The following is a 26,142-nucleotide window of genomic DNA, read 5'->3' as shown; positions in this document are numbered from 1 at the left end:
AAAGGTCAACCTAAAGTGAAAAAGTGACCCTAACCAAAAACATCACCCTGGGCTCAACTTAGGGCCGGACCAAATTATTATTATTATTATTTATTTCTTAGCAGACGCCCTTATCCAGGGCGACTTACAGTCGTAAACAAAAATTCATTTCAAGAATCAAAGTTAACAGCATTTGCTGTAATAAAACACAAGAAAAATTCCAAGCGAAATCTCGCGGAACCAAAACAATCCCTTTTCGCACTTCAGAAAGCAGCTATCTCTTGTTGCCTACAGCTGGGTTGAGAAGGGGGAGTGGTTTGCTATCGCCCGACCAAATCTACTCAATTCCAGCTATAAATCACATCGCTAGACTTTCGCAGGACCGGATTTTATAGTCAACTTCGAAGTTGTCGAAAGCTATCGCGTATTAAGCAAATAGTAAAAAAAAAACTCTAAACATCCTGATGTTTGCAAAAATGAACCAGTACATGCCTTTCTTTAGAATACTACTTTTTTTTTGCCACAGTTTGAGTTAAATGTTTAATAAAGCAATACGTATTATTTCTTTAATAGCCTATGTACAAACAATAAACTCTTTTCTACTCGCAGAGAGGTTTGCGTGGAGCAGTGTGTCTTTCAGTGATGGTAAAGCTTTTTAGATATATTTTCTTTTATTTCTTATCTTTGTAGTAAGCTACAACTACGGCACATTTTTATTTTTAAGTCCATGGACATACTCGTACGTCATCTGTGACATCACCTACCTCTGTTCAAATTATTCATTTCTTAAAGGCACAGTGCTACATTATATTGAACTTCGATCAAACTCAAGGCTAGCAAATGTAAACAAACTAGAATACTAATAAAGAATGTATGAATGTTTTAACCACTTTAAAGATATTAACTTTTAGTTTTTAACATTTGGTTACTCTCCTAAAGTACTTCAACATGTCGGCCTACACAGAAACATTACATGAAGCCCAAATTCTCGGCACGTAAGAACAAGCCCACCGTTCCAGTACAAGGGAGCACAAATATTATTTTGGCTATACCGTGTCAGCATGCCAAGCAGTCCCCTCAAAGTTTTTAAATTTTGCTTTGGGTTTTCAACAGAAGAAATAATAATAATAATAATAATAATAATAATAATAATAATAATAATAATAATAATAATAATAATAATACAACTACGTGAAAAAAAAAAATATATATATATATATATATATATATATATATATATATATACAGTACTGTGCAAAAGTTTTAGGCAGGTGTGAAAAAATGCTGTAAAGTAAGAATGCTTTCAAAAATAGACATGTTAATAGATTATATTTATCAATTAACTAAATGCAAAGTGAGTGAACAGAAGAAAAATCTAAGTCAAATCCATATTTGGTATGACCACCCTTTGCCTTCAAAACAGCATCAATTCTTCTAGGTACACTTGCACAAAGTCAGGGATTTTGTAGGCATATAGTCAGGTGTATGATTAAACAATTATACCAAACAGGTGCTAATGATCATCAATTCAATATGTAGGTTGAAACACAATCATTAACTGAAACAGAAACAGCTGTGTAGGAGGAATAAAACTGGGTGAGGAACAGCCAAACTCAGCTAACAAGGTGAGGTTGCTGAAGACAGTTTACTGTCAAAAGTCATACGCCATGGCAAGACTGAGCACAGCAACAAGACACAAGGTATTTATACTGCATCAGCAAGGTCTCTCCCAGGCAGAAATTTCAAGGCGGACAGGGGTTTCCAGATGTGCTGTCCAAGCTCTTTTGAAGAAGCACAAAGAAACGGGCAACGTTGAGGACCGTAGACGCAGTGGTCGGCCAAGGAAACTTACTGCAGCAGATGAAAGACACATCATGCTTACTTCCCTTCACAATCGGAAGATGTCCAGCAGTGCCATCAGCTCAGAATTGGCAGAAAACAGTGGGACCCTGGTACACCCATCTACTGTCCGGAGAAGTCTGGTCAGAAGTGGCCTTCATGGAAGACTTGCAGCCAAAAAGCCATACCTCCGACGTGGAAACAAGGCCAAGCAACTCAACTATGCACGAAAACACAGGAACTGGGGTGCAGAAAAATGGCAGCAGGTGCTCTGGACTGATGAGTCAAAATTTGAAATATTTGGCTGTAGCAGAAGGCAGTTTGTTCGCCGAAGGGCTGGAGAGCGGTACACGAATGAGTGTCTGCAGGCAACAGTGAAGCATGGTGGAGGTTCCTTGCAAGTTTGGAGCTGCATTTATGCAAATGGAGTTGGGGATTTGGTCAGAATTAATGGTTTCCTCAATGCTGAGAAGTACAGGCAGATACTTATCCATCATGCAATACCATCAGGGAGGCATCTGATTGGCCCCAAATTTATTCTGCAGCATGACAACGACCCCAAACATACAGCGAAAGTCATTAAGAACTATCTTCAGCGTAAAGAAGAACAAGGAGTCCTGGAAGTGATGGTATGGCCCCCACAGAGCCCTGATCTCTACATCATCGAGTCTGTCTGGGATTACATGAAGAGAGAGAAGCAACTGAGGCTGCCTAAATCCACAGAAGAACTGTGGTTAGTTCTCCAAGATGTTTGGGCCAACCTACCTGCCGAGTTCCTTCAAAAACTGTGTGCAAGTGTACCTAGAAGAATTGATGCTGTTTTGAAGGCAAAGGGTGGTCACACCAAATATTGATTTGATGTAGATTTTTCTTCTGTTCACTCACTTTGCATTTTGTTAATTGATAAATATAAACTATAAACATGTCTATTTTTGAAAGCATTCTTACTTTACAGCATTTTTTCACACCTGCCTAAAACTTTTGCACAGTACTGTATATATATATATATATATATATATATATATATATATATATATATTTTTTTTTTCACGGTACGGATAGCATTTCATTCCACTTCTTACTGTATATAATATGTACCGGTACTGATCCTGGCGACAGTGTAACGTTGGTTTTTGGATGTTCTATTCACTCCAAGTTTTTTTTTAATTTATTTTTTATCAGCATTTTAATTTTATAATACTCGCACTGGGTTTCGTTGTTAACCGACATTTTTTTATTTTTTTTATTTTTTTTAATCTTCGTTCTTGTGCAGTTATAGCCTACTCCCCAATAATGTTGTTGAAGATGACACTCTGGGATCCTTTCAAGAAGCTGCTTGATGAGATTCTGGGATCAATATGCTACTAACAACCAAACGAGCAAGATGGGCTGAATGGCCTCCTCTCGTTTGTAAACTTTCTTATGTTCTTATGTTCTTATGTTCTTACCATACAGCCTTGTGCACAACAGGGCTCTGGGTAGCACCGTGCCAGTAGGGTATGTGGATGCTGGCATTGCATGGTGCTGACACAAGCCAGGGCATGGTATGAATTTTTACAAAAATCATGAAAACAATGTAGCACAATGCAGCACTATGCTGCAGACGTCATGGAAACAAGGTAATTGCCAAGTGTGTGCGTGTGCCTGTGTGTGTGTGTTTTCCTTAAAACTCTCGTCCATATTTTTCAATATTTTACACAATACAAATAAAAGCAGATTATTATTATTATTATTATTATTATTATTATTATTATTATTATTATTATTATTATTATTAATAATAATAATAAACATATTTTTATTATTATTACTACTAGTAGTAGTTGTATGTAATAGCATTCATTCACTGATATTCAAATGAAACAGTAGTACAACACAGATTTCTGCCTTGGCTGTCTTCGCCTCTCTTTTCGCATGTTACCGCCTTGTTTCCGCCCCTTCAAAATGTCACACATACCGGCTGGGGATTGGTCAACAGCTGTTTTCATGTTACTTTCGGCGGTCCCTCCTACTCCTGCGAAACTTCTCTCCGCCCCTTTCGCGGATTGGAAATGGCTAGTTTGGTTCTCGGGATAAAGAAAATGCGATATGGAAACTAGCGATATTATCACATAAACACTCTTTTGCAAGAGTGATCGGGGTTTGATTTGGTCTGGCCCTTTGAAGCTACCATCATGCTGCTCTTGCCTTAATAGTACCCCCACACCATCACACAGACTTGCTGATGAAAGGTAAGATTAGCGAAGTTTTTGCGATTCTTGTACTGCCTAGCAGCTCTATCTCTGAAGTAGTGTATATGTTTCAAGTCAGGGACCTCCCTCTTGATCAAAGGAAGTACCTCCTTCTGAAATGCCTACATTGTTGACGTGGACTGACTCGTGTGCTTAAGTTCACAGTCCTGAGGGAAGTATAACACAAACAGATGGAGTGTTGCCTGAGAATTGCCACAATGAAATACTTGGGCAGTCTCTTAAATCAGAAAACTATAATGTTCTGCAAAGTCGAGCACACAGGTGGCTGATTATCTATTGGTTTGTAGTTTTTAAAACGCAACTAATTGAGGTTTTGATAGTTTAAAATGTTTCACTGTAACAAAGAAATCTAAGTTCCACATGTAAGTGTATAACCCCTACGCTCCAAGCTAATGCCACTGGAAGCACACCCTGTCACATTTTACTCTAGATCTAACCCCAGACAATGCAAAAATGAAGAATAACACCAGTTCATTTAGGACTATGTGGTACTTTAGCCTCACCAAAGTGGCCATAAGCAATGCTCGAATACATGAAAAATGCAACCAAAAAGCTAACAAAAATACAAAATCCGCAGATACCAAAATGTTGATTCTTGTAGAGCTCATCAAAATCTGTCCAAAAATATCTTTGGTGAGTTATTTCAACCTAAATTTGGTAGAAATATTATTATTATTATTATTATTATTATTATTATTATTATTATTATTATTATTATTAGCAGATGCCCTTATCCAGGGCGACTTACAGTCGTAAACAAAAACACATTTCAAGAATCACAGTACAGGTATTAATATGGTTCTAGCAAGTACAAGTATAAGACATAACAGAGCAGATAACAGTGTCAGTGATAGTTACATCAGGATATAATTAAATACAAAATACTACAGATTAAATGACACTTGTGACAGATTACAGTACTCTAAATCACAGGATTAAATGCAGTAAAATAGGGAGCAGATAAGAGCAAGTAAAGACCATTAAGGAAGAGTGGTAAAATGTCCAGAGGGAAAAAAGGAGTTCTACAGGTGCTGTCTGAAGAGGAGGCGCCGGAAGGTGGTCAGGGACTGGGCAGTCCTGACATCTGTAGGAAGGTCATTCCACCATTGCGGGGCGAGGGTGGAGAAAGAGCAGGCTCTGGAGGCAGGGGAGCGTAGAGGAGGTACAGCCAGTCTTCTAGTGCAGGAGGAGCGGAGAGGTCGAGTGGGGGTGTAGGGAGAGATGAGAAATACCAAAAATTCAAATTTCAGAGGGGGTTAATGACCAGTGGGGGGACTTGAAACCAAAAGTGTTTCACAAAATTTGGAAGAGTGGTCCCTAAGCTTCTTACAGCAATACTAACATTTTAGGACCCACATTCCCTACAGGGTAAAGGGTTGGTCAGAAATTTGAATAAAACTTGTCACTTACCCCTCATCTGAGTTAGGTGCTCCTGGTATTTTTTTCTCTCAAGCCCTATTCATTACGAGTCGAACGAGGTGTTACACATGATGGTAACGTCTAAGTTGAGCCCAGGGTGATTTTTCTGGTCAGGGTCACTTTTTCACTTTAGGTTGACCTTTGCCGGGTCACAGCTCGAAGAGGAATAAAAAAAAAAAAAAAAAAAAGATTAGCATTTCTGAACTCAGCGGGCCCAAAAACCCCCAGGTGAATTTTTCTAGCAAAATCTGAGATGGTCGGGCAACAAAATGCCCCTTTTTTTGGTTGAGTTGGCGTGGAATGACCCATAAGTAAAATTACGTGTTTGTGCTGAATTTAATATTTAAACAGTGTAGGTATTTAGGTACACCTCACTTTAAATCAATTGGATAGAGCCAATATAGTTGTACAATCTGTATTCATTATTATGAAACCCTATGGAGAATATTCTGTTTTTTTTTTTAAATAAAACACATAAAATAATAGTAAAAGTTTGTCAGTGGTAAATATAGTTCTTTGTAGGCTACATTTGTCAGTGTTTTAGCATATTACCAGGTTTCACATTTACTTCATTTTTTAAAGTCCACCTGGAAACAAACTGAATGACTGCGCTACCACTATCGGTGGAGGAGGAAAGATGCAGTTATAAATAGTTACAGGTGATCTAATGACAAGATCTTTGATAAATATTTGCTGTTGATTTGCTGACCTTTGCCAGTGGAGTCCAATGGGCATCCCCACAAAGATTTAATCAGATAGTGTGGTAAAAAGAGCAAATGGGAGCTCCCTGCATATTAAGCATATAAATACCAGTACTTTCCCAATCAAAATGTGCCCCCACCTACAACATATATGTTGTAACTATCACTGACACTGTTATCTGCTCCGTTATTGAATCGTATTTTGTCATATACTTGTACTTGCTAGAACCAAACTCATTGTATTTTTATCTTGCTCTTAATTGTATTATTACTTGTACTGTGATTCTTGAAATGTATTTTTATTTACGACTGTAAGTCGCCCTGGATAGGGACGTCTGCTAAGAAATAAATAATAATAATAATAATATTTACAAACATTATTAAACTAAAGAGACTAAACACCTGAACAAAACTTTTTTTCAGAAAAATAGAAATGGAGGTAAAAATGAGGGATCCTCTCTGTACCAAAACTTGGAAACCGTAAGAAATAAATTTGAATAGGAAAATATATATATACATCATGTAAGAATAAATCATGAATTTGAATGTAAACAATAACAAGTAGTTGTCATGCTGTCAAAAACCTATAAATACCTCCAATGTTTGGATTCAAACACAGGCTCCCTTGAGAAAGATATGTGCAACATATCAAAACGTTGGGCAGCTGGCTCTTTGAGCTAATATATATATATATATATATATATATATATATATATATATAGTGTGGAGTAGTGGTTAGGGCTCTGGACTCTTGAACGGAGGGTTTTGGGTTCAGTCCCAGGTGGGGAACACTGCTGCTGTATCTGAGCAAGGTACTTTATCTAGATTGCTCCAATAAAAAACCCAACTGTATAAATGGATAATTGTATGTAAAAATAATGTGATATCTTGTAACAACATCTTTAAAAGGAAGAATCAATCACTAAAATAGGATGTACCAATGGCCAGGATATTTACGAAGGTATTCATCGGACGCCATCAACATTGAGATTTTAAATTATATTTCAAAGCCAGAGCTGCTGATTTTTCCTTCGATATGTTAATGTTTTAGACATTCATGTTTTGACTTGTTTACTGTGTGTTGTCCTTGGGTACACGTCATTAAAACTGAATTGTGTTATTTTAGAGAGCTAAAATAAATGTTATTTTATTAATTAATTTGCTTTAGGGCTTCTTTTGCGTATATCACGTTCCCACTTTCAATATTATTCTTTGCTCACACCTGTTCAGTTAGAAGTTGTGTTCACCTCTGCTTCCAGTAGAGGGCTGCGTCAGAGCATGCGCATGTATGATATCCCTGTTCGGTCCTGCTGTCAGAAGATTGAGGGGCTAGCTGGCTGCTTGTGGGTAAGACATTAATAACATAACATAAACAGTGGGAATGGTTGTGCTTATTAATAAGGGGGGAGAAAGTTAGTAAAAACACTCGAGAAAACAGTTACCGGGGACTGGTTAAAATGCATAGTTTACATGAGGTTTCATAGCTCTTTCCAACTGCGCTCAAATCGGTTTTGAAATAATCTCTTATGTTTTCTTGTTTGCCTAAAATAATAATATACAGATGTATTTTGCCCTCTTGTACTACTCAGCATATATATATATTTTTATGCAAAGTCGATACTGTTTTAAAAGTGTATGTTTTGAAGCCCTTTAATGTTTAAATGGACAGTGAAGCCTAAAGTGAAACTATTATTTTTCTCGGAAATGTTTCCTTTCAATTTTGTCATTATGCAACATTTTTGATACAGTACAACTCTTCCTGAAACTCTTTTTAAAATTACATTTATTTTGTTTTCTGACGGCACATTACCCAAACATACTGTTGTACAAGGAATGATCCTGTAATGTGACTTGACCCTAGATGGGGGGGTTGGGTATTTTGTGGTATGTCGTTTCGGTAGTCGCGTTGTGTCACTTTCCTCTTCCAGTTTTATTATAATTTGTTTCTTGTACTTTGGTTTTAAATACATCCGCCATCTTGACTGTATACATGATTTTCTTTCTAAAAAATGCTTCTGACAGGAGATGAACAAAAAAAATGTTTAAGCACTTTTACACACAGCAACATTTATTTGTTTTGTTTTGCCCTCTGATTTTTTTTTTAAGAATCTCAAAAATACAAAATAGGTTTCAAGAAATAAGTGATTTGTTTATTGTTTACATTGCTTTAGTAAATATAAACGTTTTTTTGAAAGCTCAATGTATAATATTTTAGCCTTAAGGTGGTAGAAACGTTGGAACGACTTTTAACTGAATGAGATGTAATACTGCATCATGTCATTTGATAAACCAGTGGTGTTTTGTGCATTGTTATTAATAAATATTATTTCTTAGTAACGCATTTCCTTAAATTGGTTGGTGTTAACCTGGAAGAATTACCTCGTTTTTATAAACATTTCTTAATTACATATTTAACAATGTCACTGAGGATGGGAACTTAGGAACTTTACGAAAAGTATCAATATGTAAATCCCCCAACCGCAAAAAAAAAAAAAAAAGATGCATAAATAAATACATAAATAATAATAAAAAACACATTTTATGAAGCTTAAATCTAGAGGTAACTCTTGAAAATAATATAATATGTTTAAAAAAAAAAAAAAAAAGTGTAGGCCCACGGAAGTGAAGGTGTATTTTGGGTGTAGCAAAAAAAAAACACTCCCAAGATTTAAACAGCAGGTTTTACCAGCTCATCTATACTGTATGTGCAGTTGATAACTGAAATGAAACTTTAAGGGAACTTGAAAAATGTTAGGTATATTGAGTAAACTCTGGATGACATTTATCCATGATGTGTTATCCAAAGATGTGTGCCATCTGTAAATGCATAACTTATTTTTTTTAAATCTATTTTTATATTGAGACAAAACTAAAAAGAAATAGTGAAAATTACAAATTATATGTTTTGAAGCTGAATACCAGAAAAAAGTTGCAGGAACAAAATGTATAGTTTTGTATAGTCAAAGAAACTCCCATAATTTCTACATGTATTCATTCATTATCTTTTCTATAGCTGTTTTATGTAATGTATTGTACTCTTTACTGTTTGTCCTGAAATAACTTGGCATTGTCCTGTACATTTTCTGTCATGATCTCAGTGGTGATCTTTCTAATGCCTACAATCCATATAGCTAAGCCTAGTGTAACTGTTGTACAAAGGCTTTCTTATTGTGGTTCTGACATGTGTTGACTCTTGTTGATAGGTGGAGTTTTCACACAGCTACTAAAGTGATTCTCAATTAACAGGATTTGCTCTTTTTGATGAAACAAATTACTTTTCCAACCCGTTAATGTGATTATGTTGATCCAGAGGGTTCAGAATTTGGAGCCAGGAGTTTGTTTTTTTTTAATCTTTTGAATGATGTATAGGTAATGGTGGTAATCAGTATTGGAATTGGAAATACCTACTTTTTAATGCATTAAAAGTTACATTTTTAGATTTTTGGGCTTGACATTTTTCACAATACTTGATTACATGGTTACACTGTCTTCTAATGTTATTGTACTGAACATGAACTGATTGCAACATTTAGATTTTTTTTCTCAAATCATGAGAAATGTATTCCCAGGTTGATTTATGACCCATTACGTATGATTAAAAATGTCAAAAGAGTTTAAAATATAAAGCTGCAATACAGGCAACACAGGATACAGCAGAGATAACGTAATGCATTTATTGTAAACACTGCAGGGTGTTCTGTAACACCTTAAGCTATACATGTTGCAGGCCGACCAAAAATAGATTTGTACATATGTATTAATCCAAGTTTCCCCTGAGTCTTGTTACAACTATCACAACCTAAAGTATTTGAATTGCATATACAATTCTGAGATATGTTTTAATACTTCTGTTTTCTGTAGGTCAGTTTTTGGCCTATAGTGGATCAATTCAACACAGTACTGGTTACACGCTCCCACTTAATTTATATAATACCCTCCAGCAAATATTGAACGAAAGTAATCATTGAACTTAGCAGCAATTCTAAGGCTATTGGACTGTAGGTATCAGCAGACCAGCATGTAAATTTACAGGTTCAGGTATGCAATTAATTCTATGTTTTCCAATCCATCTGCGCCATGATACCAGGCATGTACAAGTTGCTCTTTAGTAGGTCATTTTCCAATGTCAAATTAATGTTGCTGCCAGTTTCATCTGAAGTCTTCAGCCCAATCTGTGACAAGACGAAGGACTACGATTGCACAGTCCTTTTTTACTTGCTGTTTGAAACACCCTTTCTATGCCATTGAAACAAAAAACTGAAACTTGGTAAAAAGTCAGATAGAAACATAGTCCAAAACCTTATTGAAGCAGTTGGATCTCAAGTTTCCTAGTGGGTTGGTCAGATTTAACATAAACACTTAATATGTGGCCATCTACTGGTGCCCGCTAGTTCTAGATTTCAGTATATTCTGCTGACAATCAATCAATCAATCAATCAAATTTATTTTGTATAGCCCCTTTCATGCCAAGGCATCCCAAAGCACATTACAAATAAATATACTATACAATGATATAATATAATGTACAATAAAATATCAAAAAATCCAAAAACAAATGGGGAAAAACAATTAAAAAATAAAATACATATTAACAAAATTCTAAAATAGGCCATCCCAACCTACAAAAAGGCCTCTGCGTAAAGATGTGGGACTGTTATAATTCTATTGAAAGTCTTGTGGGGATTTGAGCATTTAACAAAGTATAGAATGGTATATGGTTATCAGTGTGAAGAGTATTCTGTCAGTAACATACAGTAAAGTAGTTGGCCTAGAAATGAGCCTTTGTGTTAAATCTACAATGTTTTCTGTGTCCTGATTGGGTAACACAAAGTGACATTGACGTCTACCCAGTGTAAACCACCCAGAAGTGCAGTAGGATATGTCTTACCGCACTCCCTGGAGTGGGGTATTGCAGTTGTAAAATAGCTCTGTGCTTATTTTATAAAAAGAAAATAAAAAAACAATATGTGCCAGTGCAAACTACTTCCTATACATTGTCTTTGAAGCTGCAGATTTGCTGAGTACATTTGTCATTTATTTTGTTATTTAAGGTTATAAATTGCAGTTTGAATGTATTATTTTCAAAATTACAATAAATAATACAACTGCTTATTTATACACTTTGGTAAATAAAGTTGACGTTTGAAATCACTGTTTTCCTAATACAATAATCGCAGTCTGCACCTTGAAGTTGTATTCCTCCATCTCTCCTAACACTAGTTTAACTTCTTCAGTCTCCCAGATGGCTAGTGAGAATGTCATGCAGAATGTCACTCATATCAATCAACCTGAACAAAACTGCTCTTTGCATTATAATACACACTGATGTCTGCAAGAACCATAATATGTTTAACTTTTTATACCATATTCTTGAAAATAAATGAAGCTAGATTTATTACATTTGTTTCGGCCTCCATGGCCGAAGAGATAGCAATTTTGAGATTTCTATGAGATTTTAATGAAAATAAATACGAAGAAATTGATTATCGATTTGCATTTTTACAATTCTGTTTAATTTCTGTTTGTGTTTTGAATATAAAAAAAGTCTGTGAGTGTGTGTGAGATTGACAGCTGCTTGCTCTGATCAGCAAATCAGATGGCATCTTTAAAGTAAGCAACTTTTCAATCAAGTTATGTAAGTAAACAGAGACAAGTTTTTTGCTTTGCGGTTTCTTGATGGATTGACATAGTGTAGAATCGAACATAGACCATGGCAGCTACCCAAAGACCACTCGAGGAACCAAGCATAGCCAATGGCAGGTGCAAAGGGGTTAAAGGTAGAATTTGCTTTTTAAGTTATCTATCAAAGCTTTAATATACTGAGCATGTCTTGTGTGTTATAGCCCATGGATAACAAAAGAAGTGACATTATCTGGAGTAAAAGTTTAAAAATTAGATTTAAGAACATGTTTGGTAATTCTAATCTTCAGATAGAGTTTCTAAATGTTCATGAACGGTGTATCTTTTTCATTGTGCACATTTATAACAGTTCTTTTTTGCATAATACAATAATAGTAAGCAAATTACACAGTGGACTATCTTAAAAACTGACAACTGGCTGTTTAGTGAAACTGACTGAATTTGTGGTACTGCGTCAGTTTGTTACGTTTTCTTTTGAGATAATGTTTTAAAACTTTTCTGAGATTAGCACATGTCTTTTTAATAGGGCTTTGTGAACTACGAACTTCGAACCAGAGAAAGTTTGCCAAAGTAATCATAAATGCAAACTATTGATTCTACGTAATGTTTTGTAATATGAGTAGTTGTACCCTATATTTCTAATAAAAATACAATAATGTATGGGACAGGATATATTATCACACAATAATATATGCTTCGAGTTATTTTTAGGCAGTAATCCCTGAGTGGCACAGCCACAGCCACAACAATGAATTATTGCTTTATTATATTGTAGCAGGCTGTCTACTGTAGTACTGTGCATCATTACAAAAGAAAGGATTGATAAAAAAAACAAACAAATGCAAACCAAAAGTCTGACCACAGGGACTAAGTTAAAAAAGACTTCAATGCAGGAAATTCGAGGGTGTTCGCTTACTTCATCGAACCAAACTTGGAGCCCTAATTTTTAAATAAAATATTTTGTTATATTAAAGTCACTGGTAACCCTTGGCACCTAGTCTCAAAGAGGACATCTGTAAGGCTTTAAAAAATAGATATGTTGGCTTAGAGCTGATAATGTGTTGTAGGGACTCTGTGGCTCTGCATTTCAATTAGTGTTTAACAGACCATTCGTGTGGAAGCTGTTATCTAAATATGGTATACAGCTGCCAGGATTATCAGCATCTTCCAATATGGTTACATAGCTGTATCAACCCAAATGAAAAACTTAATAACAGGGTCGTGGTACTGTGAACAGGGATAAGGCTGTATCTTGTATCGCATTTGGTTTTCTGTATGGACAATAGCTAGATACTTTGAATAATGATGTATATACTGTAATACTGGCTTGAGGGAGTTTCGTGACTTTGTACTATGGCTTCAGGTGCATCATGCCTTTTTTGTGCTCTGAGAGATTAGGAGATTGTATTTGTATCTGTTACAAAAATAAAACAGCAGTGGGGCAGCATTGAGCCCCTAAACGTGAACAAAGCCGAACTATGATCAATAAATCAGTGACCTGCTTGTGAAAAGAAGCTAACATTTGAAACACCAGGGGAAAAAACAAGCTTTGTTCCGACTTTAAGCTAAACAGTCTTTGGTATAACCTTTATTAGAATGCTGCATAAGATCAGGAATGACACTGTCTTAAAGCCCTGTATGCCGACACATCAAAAATTGGTGACTTCAGTGCTTTGGACAGTTTTCAAGGAAGGGTAATACCAGGATGCCCAAACAAGTTAATATCTGCTGTCTCCAGTCTCGAGGCAAATTAAGTTATTGATGGAAAGATGTGGAACCCGCAGGGATTCCTTTTTAGCAAATGAATCCTACTGACTGCAACATTTCTGTTCCTGCAAAGATTTTTACATTTAACTGCCTTGAATAAATACTTATGCCTAACAAATCTAAATACTCAGGGGAAAATACAGTGCTAGATGTTTAGACCAGTATATCAATTACTGAATTCTTTTTTTTTAATTGACATATAAAAATCTGTAGAAAAAAAGTGTTATTCCAGGCTAATAGTAATGTATATATTGAAGTTTTATTTACTGTAAACATATACTTTTTTCCCATTGAGGTTAAAAAAAAAACTGAATCATTTATAATGAACTGCTTCAATAAGAAATCAAGCCTTTACCTCAATAAAAATAAGATTTAGAAAAAGAACCATAGTGCAAGAAAATACTGTATGTCTAATTTAACATCACTTTTTTGTCAATAATTCAAATCAAGTAAAGCATGATTTGTACTAAATTTGCCTAATTAAGCTAATAATATGTTTGAAATGCTGTGCTATCTTACTGAAAGCCACATGTACTACAGCAGAACAAGGCCAGATATGTAGTGCTAACTGGATCTCAAAGGATTACATTGTCATTTTCATGGAACTGCAGCATTAATGGTATTTTAGGTTTATTTGAATGCCGTTGTCATGGTGACAGTGATCAGCAGGGTTCTTGTTTGGTATAACGGTAACAAATTTGAACAATTTATATTGATTTATTTAATCGTTTAATTGTGCGGTATACTTCTTGAGAGAAAGAGTTCTCATTTAAATTTTCTGAACATCAACTTATGAAACAAGTGAGCAAAATGTGAATAATACAGTAAACAAATGACACAGACTTGCATTAGGAATGGATTGGAGTGAATGTGCACAGCCTGATGTGCAGATTGTGTAAAGAGCTTGCATTGCTCATTTTCTTAAATTAACTGTATATCATCTGTGGTTGATAAAAATAATACAAGCATCCTTTGTGTAATACATAATAAACTGTGTTCTTGTCAGGCCCGGGGTCAGTTACAATTGTAATTGTGTAATTCATAATTAATTGCAATTACAGTATAATTGAACTTTAGCACACCTGCTTAAATGTGATTGTAATTATACCATATAATTGATCAGTTACAGTTCAGTTACGCATTTATTTGTCATACTTATTTTTTCATAATTTCATAATTTGATAAACACGTGAGCCACTGCATATTAGGATAATTTTGCTGAATGACAATTACAACTGCATTGTTAACTTGATATTATAAGCAGCTTAAGTGGATAATTGCATTAAGCAAACAACAAAGTAATAACTGAGTTTTATTGAATGTATCCTTCTTGATCATTGACTAACAGTCCACATTAATTACACTTAAACTGCTAATTATGAGCTCTACAGCTTTGGCTGAAAGTTTTGCATCACGTAGAATTTTAGGATTGATACCTTAAAAAAAAAAAAAACCTATATGAACATAATTTAGATCTTTTATTTAACATCATGTTATCAAAGAAACTACAAAATGATATCGCAAAAGTCTACTGGAAGCCATAATAGTAGTACGCTATTTCATGTTGAATTTCGAAATGTCATATTTTTCAATTTTTGTCAGTTTTTCATGAAGTATATGGAAAACTACAAAGCGATATGTAATTCAATATGTTAGCGTAACATTATTCAGCAGTTTTCATTAGGCTTTTTGAAGCAAAATGAATGAATTCTATAGGGTTATGCAAAACTTTTAGCCATAGCTGAATATAAGGACTCACCATGTTGTGTTTTATATTTAGGGCCTTGCTTTCTTCGCGACTTGTTTATTTAACTTGTAATTTAGTCCTACAGCCCCAAGATGGCGATATAGCCTCCACAGTAAGCCCCGTAATGAGCAATCATTAAACAGTCATATCATTACGTTGTTTTAACCATTTCATCACCCCATTACTACAAAGTACATATTAGCAGATTAATAAACAGAACACTGTAGATGGCAACTGACATTTAACCCTTTCATCCCTGTGAATGCGTATAACAGGATTTTAAAAGGAAATGTTGTCAATATTTCAGGAGAACTCATAAGTATAAATACATTATTTATAGGTTTTAATTTACCAGTACACTTTTACGCAAATCATTTCGTAAAAAAATGAGTTACATTTTCTTGATATCTGGATCTCACCGGGCACAAATAAATATTTTATCAACAGAAGAGAAGATATTGTTTTTTAGTTAGATTTCCCTTTTCTGGCCCAATCCTTGAACCGTATAGATGTTATGACCATTTATTGGAATCTGGGCATTTGATAGATTGTGTAACATATGTACGCTGTGTTTTATTTTTTCTTTGTTTAGTTTTTGGTGGTTTTGTTTTGTTCTTTTAATATTATGTAAAACAAGGTTGTTCATAAGAAGGCCATAAGTGTTACTTATGTTTGTATGAAAGACCAAAAAAATAAATTTTCAGTACTTGTGCATTGTGTATTTTAGCCTTTCTTGCTAAACTTTGATCAAAGAAATTCCACTGATGTTTTCTTATACATATAGTTGATATGCCTCCATTTCAGATTTACAGTGGGTAACAAACCCTGGAATACAATCTAACAGGAGGAGTATTTTAGCCAATCATGACTTCACATCATAAATGTAAACATGTTGTGGGTCTAAAATCCTTACTGCCTTTAGAAGTAAAAATTTTAATAATATTACAGGCTGCTATGAGTTGCCATGGATAAGAAAGATCTGGCAGAATTTCCTTTTTACAAAATATTACAAATATGAGTATGATTAGATATGGGGTACATTTTGTTAAAAATATTTACTGTAACACAAAACACTTAAAACTAATTAGGGGGGAGGGGGAGATAATTTAGCACCAGTAAACTTTCAAAACAGTTTAGCACCAATGTTCTAAATGATTTGCACCCCTGACGCTGTATCTGCAGCTCATTGTGTTGGTACCTTGCAAGTATGAGTCCTATGAAAATGCTGCAGTACATGCATGAAAACAGATGAGCCTACAGATCATTCCAGTGACGGCTGCTTCTGGTGAGCGCAGCTTTTCCAGGCTGAAATTGATCACGACATATTTGCGCTCAACGATGACTCAGAAAAGATTGCCAAAATTGGCCATACTGTCAAATAAGAGTGAAGTTGCAAAGGATTTAGAATACTCAGATTTGATAAAGGACTCTGCTGCTGCTAAAGCTAATAAAATGTCTTGGTCATTTATGTTCTTAAATAATTTATAATGTAAAATGAAAACAAGGATTTGATAATGGCCAGGGGTTAATTTGTAAAATAAAAAGTGATATTGAGTACAATAAGTAGTGGATTTTATTAAATGATAATCTAACAAACAAACTGAAACAAGTATTAATTTACATTTTAATGTCATTAATATTATTTTGTTAGTATATGCGGGTGCATGTGATTACATGATGCACCTATATATTAACTTTAAGATACAGTGCCTACTGTAGCATTCATTTGATGTTCTGAACCCCGCACTTAATCATCGCCAACTAGGGCCCACCCTGATTATAAAAGACCCCCGGTCTGTTTCTTGCTTACTTTTAAAAGCATCCAAACTTTATTGAATTTGTCATATTTGCCAATTGGAGTCCTTGAACCTGGGAGGGCTTTGTTGTATATCCAACTATTATATGAGGATGTGTTCCGGGTACATGATAATGATAGCCCAACTGTAATATTTAGGGCATGGGTAGTGGTTGCTTTTCTTATATGGCTACCTCACAAAACAAAACAAAAGCTTTTTGTAAAGGCTAAATACATTTGAAGGAAAGTATTTAAAAATAGATTTTGAACTAGACCTTTGTTAGAACATGGCGACACAGGGGGGCTTGAGAACAGAACAAAAAAAAAAAAACATTCATCTTTTAAACCATCAGTGCCAGTGAATGTATAACAGGGATGAATGTTTTATTCATAACTTTTTTTGTCAGTAAATTGTCTTTTATTTTTTATATTGTCTGTTTTTGCTGGAAATTAAACTGTGAAAGTGAGAAAAACAAATGCGACACAAGTTGTTAAAATGGTAATTCTGAAGATGTACAAGGCTGTCACTAAGCACTTCAAACTCAATCATATCTATTGCATTTAATACTTCACAGATTGCTAACTGTACCCTGTGATTGCTGTTACATGACTTCACATCATAAATGTAAGATTTGTCCTAAATCTGTTAACTTAACCTCTAGAAAAGATATTCTATCTAGACAGCATGACAAATAAGTATATGTGTGCTGTATGTTTTTTTTTTTCAGTTAAATGTGTCTAATAAAATCTTTTAAGATAGAGTGCCACCTTCATAAGACCCCTTACAGCACAGTTGGGAGTGTACTGGCAGACTGTAATAGCCTGCAGATCTAGATACATGCAACTAAAGACAGTCAAACAGATCCTCAATATTCTGTAACCCAATATAATTATTCAACAACCTATGCTAAGAAAGTCCTTATTGAGTGGTTCTGTAGAAATTGTGCGACATCCCTGGCTCTGTAGCACCTCCGGGTGTGTGTTGCATTGTGGCATAACGCCACGAGTCGGGTGAGTTATAAAGAACTAAATGTGACAATTGGAATGTGCTTATAACAAATTAAAGATGATTTCCTTTTAAAAAATACCTTATCATTTCTGTTGAAATTATTTACCACCCTTCAATCTCTGCTACAACTTTGATTTGTTAGGCGTCACACACGTTTACTGTAACATTTCCCTTAGATGGAGCGACCATCCAATTCGGAAAAGTGTCAACAAAACACCATTCGGATTGAATGCAAACATTAAAAAATAAAAATCCTGTTGAACTATGTCAATGTTGATCAAGCAAACAGACGCACTGAAATTAGGAAACTGAAGGTAAATTAAAACAATATGAGGGTGCAATTGAGGGCTACTGTAGAGATGTACACCTTTATAGTGTTAACAAATATAGTAAGCCCACAAATCAAGTAAAAGGAAGATGATGTACTATTACATTAAACACTTAGCTAGCATTATTTCCGGAGTAGGGTGTAAAATCTTTACAGCAGCAGAAATATAAGGAATATAATATTTTGTTTGAAATCACCTCACTTAAAACTTAACAAAAGGTATTGATAGTTTCCACATTAATTTATTTTAAATCCATCCACAGATTTTGCACAATGCATTTTATATATGTTTTTCTTTTCCTTTTCTAGTGAATGACTTCGGGGCCATAGAGACGGACTGCTTACACTGTAAGTGAAAAATGAGAATGCAGTAGAAATCAGGCTTATGAGGCCTTTCTGTAACACATAGGTTACTGTGGATCCATAGAAACCAAAGGTAAGACATTTAATTGCACTTCTGTTGAATGAACTCCACTAATAAAATAAAGGGTTGGAAAAAATCCATTAACTAGGTGGCAACCCTTTTAAAGGGAAATACACAGTTTAATGAGCATGTATTTATTTTAATAACGTTACTGCATTCTACTGAAGATAGGTAATAACTATGTATTGTGGTTGCTAATAGAGTACACATATCTCATTGCTCAATGCACCTGCCATTATGTTTCCATTATAATTGGCACTGTAGATTTGCACATCAAAATCAATAAAATGCAGACATCTGTAACATGGCAATACAAGTACTGATTTCCACTGAGCTGTTTCATCAGGTCGTCATACTGATTTTATCTTGATGAATAGAAAATAAATAAATCAATCTTGCATTAAAAAAAAAAATTTTGCCCCATTTTGCTTTTTGGGGTTTTAAGGGCAGCAGTGTGGAGTAGTGGTTAGGGCTCTGGACTCTTGACCGGAGGGTTGTGGGTTCAATCCCTGGTTGGGGACACTGCTGCTGTACCCTTGAGCAAGGTACTTTACCTAGATTGCTCCAGTAAAAAACCCAGCTGTATAAATGGGTAATTGTATGTAAAAATAATGTGTAAAAAATAATGTAATTGTATTTAAAAATAATGTGATATCTTGTAACAATTGTAAGTCGCCCTGGATAAGGGCGTCTGCTAAGAAATAAATAATAATAAGTATTTAATTATATAAATACAGCTGAATACAAACTGACACATACAAACATGGACATTTGGAGATCACATAAAATTAGCTGACCAAATTATCAAAGCTATTCAAAGCTAGTTGATTGAACTGTTCAGGCTTTTGTTGTATTCTTTAACTGCAGTCTGCTGTAGAACAGTGTCATGCAGGCAATTTTTGAAACATTATTATTTTAAATAATCAGTGAAAACTTTGTCAATGAGTTTTATGACAATCTGCATTTAGTATAATACGTTGCTTTGTAGGTAATTATATTCTTGGTTGAGAATATCTGTGATAGATTACTGTAAAATAATTGCAGTTCTACATAGTAACGATGTAAGTTCAGGAAGAAAGTTAAGCAATATGTGTGGAGAAAATATGAAAATGTAAATGTTCTGTTGAAGCTTTAGTAATAGGTACAATACCATAAGCAGATGACACCAGTTACCACGGATAGGCAGTACTGGAAATCCATGTAATTTGAAATAGCCAGCAGCCCAAAGAAAACTGTTAACTTGTTTGCCCATCAGGTAAGAAAAATGTATGTTGTATACAGAAGTTTATTTATTATTATTATTATTATTATTATTATTATTATTATTATTATTATTATTATTATTATTATAGTGCTCCCTCGCTATAGCTCTCGATTATAATGGGCCTCGGATATAACTCTCCTACAGCATGTCCCCCAATTCCCTATACTAGTGATTCATGCAGTATTTCTACAGTAAATACAGTACCGGTGTTGTTCAAACTCTAAACAACTTCTCAGTCTAACTTCCGTTTCTGTCTCTCCCTTCTGATACAGTATCGGAATTGAAGAAAAGCTGCACTGGCACTTTATAACAGAGCATTTGTTTTATAACTAAATAAGTATTAGGCCTATTATGTGGTTATCTTTCCTAATGTATTTACATTTTTGCTGTGAGAGGAGTTGCGGCTTTCTCCGGGGTCACCGCGAAATTTACCTCTTAGGGCCCATTGCATACAAACAAGTACGGAGAGGAAAAAAATACAAAACCTTGTTTAAATGAACGACTGTACACCGCAAGTGACGCAAACTATGTATCTTCCTTAGGTAGATAGCCTTTTTTGATTCCTTCGCCGTCCCTTGTGCATTGCACTTAAGCAAAAAACAAACAAACCAAAAACGTCTACAAATAACATTTACAAAAAAAAAATTATCCAAAGCGGTTAACGTTCTGTTTTAATCAGCCTATCAGTGCGTCTTTACTGTGACCTGTACTGAGCAGTAGGGGGTTGGACAGTTGGTGCTGCATTGTTTTGATTTAGGTTGCTAAAATCTAGTTTTCACATTGGAGGTAAAATAGTAGAAATGGACGACAAAAAAAAGCAAAGTATATTTCAGCTGATGATCGTTTTAAGATATTTCCAAAGAAACTGTACATGCAGACTGAGGTAATTGTTTTCCATATCTTAATGTATCTTTGGAGAAAATATGATCGATCGCTATTTAGCTTCAGAATCACACATTAAACAAAAGGCTACTACAGAGGCTGCTGAATAATACGTAAAATAAACAGCTTTCAGAAACCAAACTGGAAAGTCAGCGCAGACAAAAAGTATTCCTGTCTGCAAGTTAAATCAGTCCTAAAACGATCCAGCACAGCCACCTCGCTTCAACCTGCTGCTTAAATCAAGGGAAGTAATGTTAAGACTTTACAATGCATTAAGTAAGACCTCATCTAGAATATGGTCACCTCGCTACAAAAAGGATATTGCTGCTCTAGAAAGAGTGCAAAGAAGAGCAACCAGAATTATCCCGGGTTTAAAAGGCATGTCATATGCAGACAGGCTAAAAGAATTGAATCTATTCAGTCTTGAACAAAGAAGACTACGCTGTGATCTGATTCAAGCATTCAAAATCCTAAAAGGTATAGACAATGTCGACCCAGGGGACTTTTTTGACCTGAAAAAAGAAACAAGGACCAGGGGTCACAAATGGAGATTAGATAAAGGGGCATTCCGAACAGAAAATAGGAGGCACTTTTTTACACAGAGAATTGTGAGGGTATGGAACCAACTCCCCAGTATTGTTGTTGAAGCTGACACCCTGGGATCCTTCAAGAAGCTGCTTGATGAGATTCTGGGATCAATAAGCTACTAACAATCAAACGAGCAAGATGGGCTGAATGGCCTCCTCTCATTTGTAAACTTTCTTATGTTCTAAGTATGGAGAGTGAGAAAATAATTGTGATGTGCCATAAGGTGCTTTGTGGATGTTGGTGGAATTTAATGTATAATGACAGTGATAAAAGGACTTTCATTCTGGCTGCACACGCTGTAGGTTTTCTCATAGGCATTCCATTAAAACTTCACCAAAAATGTTGTGATGCATGAGCACTAAAGCACCTGTTTAGAAAAAAATAACGTGGCTTTGAAGTGATGACAAATATATTATTGTATTGTTTTGTAAGAAAAATACTGATAAGACGGCGAGTGAAGATTTAGAATTGTCACCTGTGAAAAAGAAGAAAAGAAAACAGTTCAATAGGCCAACCAGAAAAATATGTTTTTATGGTACGTACTGTACTGTTAAACTTACAAACATTTTAATTGCATTACATTTGCAAACAGTAATATAATAAAACAATGTGGATCCAATTGAAAATAATATATACAACACATCACATTGCATGGTTACTTTGCATTTGATCTGATAGATGCATCTGACATTGAATTGTCTTATTCCACATTTTAAATGGTGGCCAAAGGCCAAATTACTCTGTAGTGAAACTAATACAGGCAGCTGTAAGTCCAGCAACCAGTCATATGTGATACTGTAAAGTTTCTGACATGTATTTGCCAACAAACAGAAGTACTGAGCTTTTAAAAATGTGTAACACTATTCGTCTGGGTACCAAAGGCTGGCTAAAGAGATGTGGTTCGCTACAACAGGACCAGACATTTAATTACATGGTGTGGCTCAGGGTTATGCAATCTTAAATAACAAACACATTGCTTTGCAGGAGCACCAGAAGGAAGAAGAAACAAAGCTGAAGAATAAAATGTCCAGTCCTCATGGTAATGATTTAAAACTATTTTTAAGTTGCTTGGTTTTTGTCATTTAAAATCTAAAAATGATATTTTGCAGAGATTTTAAGTGGTTTTGTAATTTATGGTTTTATAACTTTTTTTTTTTGTTTCCTACCAACCAATGTCCTCGTAGTCAATGGAAAAAAGAAAACTTGGTGCTGGGACCGGTATCTGGAGGAACAGAAGGCAATAGCAGCACCTGTCAAACTGTTTACAGAGGTAGGCCCCTGTCCACGACAACAAGACTAACAGAATCCATATATGATGAGACATAAGGTGCCAAAAGAATGTGTCTGTCCCAATCATTCTCCAATCTGATGAAACTGGGAACATAGCCAAGTCTTTACCGAGGAAAATGTTTTAGTGTAAGATAGGGCCAAATTTGCTGTTTATTTCTATCCTTATATGGGAAGTACCACTGGGTTAAATTCTCAGAGCTTTAACTCATTTAAAGGGTATTAAGAGGAATCACATAAAATGTAGTATTTATTAAACTGCCATGGACTGTTAAAGAAGACAACAACAAAGTCCCATGAATATGAAAGTGTATTTAATTCATCAGATATTAAAACAATCTTGAAATAACTGAAAGCCTTGCAAAAGGCCCCGTTATTTTTTGAAAAAATGACTGGCACTGCCAAATCTCTGCTGACAATCAAAACAAGCTTGTTGTGGCATTTTATTGAACCCTTGCTGTTTGCAATGCATACAACATGCTCTGAAATGGTCTAGTCTAAACAAACCCATGGCATCCTATCTTGCCTATTTAATTGTCTTTATGATGGAGCTCTCGCTGCTTTTAAGTATTTTACTGGAACAAAAAGGATTCACAGTGGCTGATTTCATAAGAAGGGGGCTCGGTTAGACGAAACAAGGTGTTATGATCATAGTTCAAGTGTCCACACAGGTTTTAGGAACAAAAGAAAAATCTTTCTATTGACGTTTCAATTTAGCCTTTTGGAGTTTCTGTGACACTGCAATGTCTTTTTCCATGCAATCTAGCCCAGCTACCCAACATGTCAGGGTCCTGGAGAGCAACAGTCTGAACATGCAAATAGCTGTAACATATAAAAGCAGGCATGCATTTAAGACATTTTCTTTGCGATTGAAAATGTATATGTTGTACATTTTATAATTAATTTTACCAGCCCCAATGAGACTTTTTGACATTTTAATTAAAGAACAAGATAAGATGAATATAGTATATCTAACGTATATCCCACATTTTCATTTTCAAAACATTAATAAGGCTGGCCATCATACTTTCAATAGTATTAAAATAACATGCAAGCCTGTACTTGTTCAGAAACTGTTTTAATAATGGCATCTTTTTTATTTTCTATTGGTTCTGTTACAGTACCTTTCAGGCTTTATATATATATATATATATATATATATATATATATATATATATATATATATATATATATATATATATACATATATGTGTATGTGTGTGTATATATATATATATATATATGTGTGTGTGTGTGTGTATATATATATATATATATATATATATATATATATATATATATATATATATATATATATGTATGTATGTATGTATGTATATATTTATGTATGTTAAGGGCGAAACCCGGTGGTCTAGTTTTGCCCGGGCCAATCTAGTTTCGCCAAGGGCTTCTGGGCGAATTCCCAAATTACCACTTTTTTTCAGCACTCGTCCACGTCCAATCGGGTGAATCTAGATTGGCCCAGAACTTGAAAAAGATGACTAGGTGAAACCCGTTTCTTTTCAACAGTTTTCACTGACTGTGTGCTGGTCAATTACAAAGTGCTAGTCGACAATATATAAAAAAAACGTGCACTAATCAAATCAAAGTGTACAGTTATAAAAATAAAACGTAGGCCTACAAGTGACAAATAAAGACGTGAAATATAACAAGGGCATTACTGACCCTGTTACAATCTTAACTATCTTTTAATGAAGATGAAACAAAAGAAGATTTGAACACCAACAATTAACATATTATTTCTCTCTCTGTTGTGTGTGTGTTGCGAGTTTGCCTGCACTTTACTATTTCACTCTCTCTCTCTCTCTCTTTCTTTCTCTCTCTCTTTCTCTCTCTGAATTCAATTTGAATTGCTTTATTGGCATGACTGATTTTTTACAAGTATTGCCAAAGCAATGATGGGTAAATTCCATCTTTACAATGAACATTTAAAACATATGTAAATAAAACAAAAACAACACAGTACTTCAAACACATCACAACAACAATAATAATGAGAATAATGATATACATTTTTATATGTATTCTATAACATTTATTTATTTGTTTATTTATTTTTCTTTTCCTCCTTGTGTGAAGATCCTCAGTGTCACTCCCTGTCCCTCAGTTTGTGGCAGGCGCTTGTGTACTGGGCTGCCACTTCTAGACAGCTTGTCTGCTCTCCGAGGAGGATGGGGAGTTTTTTTGGGTCTGGCAAGTCTGAGAAATCTATGCAGAGATTTTGTATTTTTGGGAAGAAGGCTTCCCTTATATTCTTATATTTTGTGCACTGCAGTAAAAAGTGTATCTTTGTCTCAACCTGATTGAGCTGACAGTGATCGTGATCTCTCTCTCTCTCTCTCTCTCTCTCTCTCTCTCTCTCTCTCTCTCTCTCTCTCTCTTGTGTGTGTGGCGAGTTTGCCTGCACATATGATGGAGCGAGACTTTTTGACTTTTAACTTTTTGGGAGAGAGAGCTATTAAAACCAGCAATGGTGTCCTGCCTTTTCTGCACTGCCACTGGAAACCCAGCACACAGTCGCTACATTGTTGTCAGATGTGGAGGCAAGGCAGGTACCCCGACACGCACTTGGAAACTGGCAGGGGAAAGTATAGAAATGCAAAACCAGACTCGCACAGATAATTGGCATAGGCAAAACTAGATTGGCCCAGCGTCAATGTTGAAGCTTTGGACGAAACTAGACTCGCCCAGAAGCCCTTGGTGAAACTAGATTGACCTGGGCAAAATTAGACTCGCCAGACCACCAGGTTTCACCCTTAACATATATACATATATAAAACTGAAATTTAAAACCGTGAGATGCTTAAAAAGGGCAAATCGTTCAGTGCACAGAGCTGTGGTTAAAATTTTAAATTGTGCTCAAATTAATATGCTTATTTCACATGACCATCTGGGGAAAAAAAATAAACAAACAAAAAAACAGTGATTTTCTTTTTTCTGACATCTACAATCAACATTGACTAAGAGAACCATAGAATACAGCTTTGTACCGTATTTCAGTTTAGTGGATTGACTCACTGTACAATTTCCTCCAGTTGTAATAGAATGTAATTAGGGATTTCCATCTCTCAAAAACAATTGCAATATACTTATTTAAGAACTCTGAGGTCCAAATAAATGGCATCATATTATTACACATTTTGTACTAATAATACTGATGTGTTGTCCTTTCACACAAATATAGTGAAAATTGCATCTAG

At 35.0% G+C, this 26,142-nt stretch overlaps 1 protein-coding gene across 3 annotated transcripts in view; it reads left to right on the top strand.

Annotated features, from left to right (window-relative positions):
* Positions 1-7,432: 7,432 nt before the first annotated feature.
* Positions 7,433-26,142, top strand: part of LOC117400716 (lethal(3)malignant brain tumor-like protein 3) — a 103,996-nt gene continuing 85,286 nt past the window's right edge. The window contains exons 1-5 of one of the 3 annotated variants that reach the window (XM_059022020.1): positions 7,433-7,537; positions 18,786-18,912; positions 22,067-22,169; positions 22,619-22,673; positions 22,819-22,904. In XM_059022020.1, coding sequence (XP_058878003.1) covers positions 22,167-22,169; positions 22,619-22,673; positions 22,819-22,904 — 144 coding nt within the window. In that variant the 5' untranslated portion in view covers positions 7,433-7,537; positions 18,786-18,912; positions 22,067-22,166. Of the gene's footprint in view, positions 7,538-18,785; positions 18,913-22,066; positions 22,170-22,618; positions 22,674-22,818; positions 22,905-24,307; positions 25,491-26,142 lie in introns of those variants that run through there. The other 2 variants (XM_059022022.1, XM_059022023.1) reach the window with 2 other exon arrangements.

Source organism: Acipenser ruthenus, chromosome 4 (genome assembly GCF_902713425.1).
Source record: "Acipenser ruthenus chromosome 4, fAciRut3.2 maternal haplotype, whole genome shotgun sequence".
In the NCBI taxonomy this organism is placed as follows: Eukaryota; Metazoa; Chordata; class Actinopteri; order Acipenseriformes; family Acipenseridae; genus Acipenser; species Acipenser ruthenus.
This window is presented reverse-complemented; position numbering and strand designations above follow the sequence as displayed.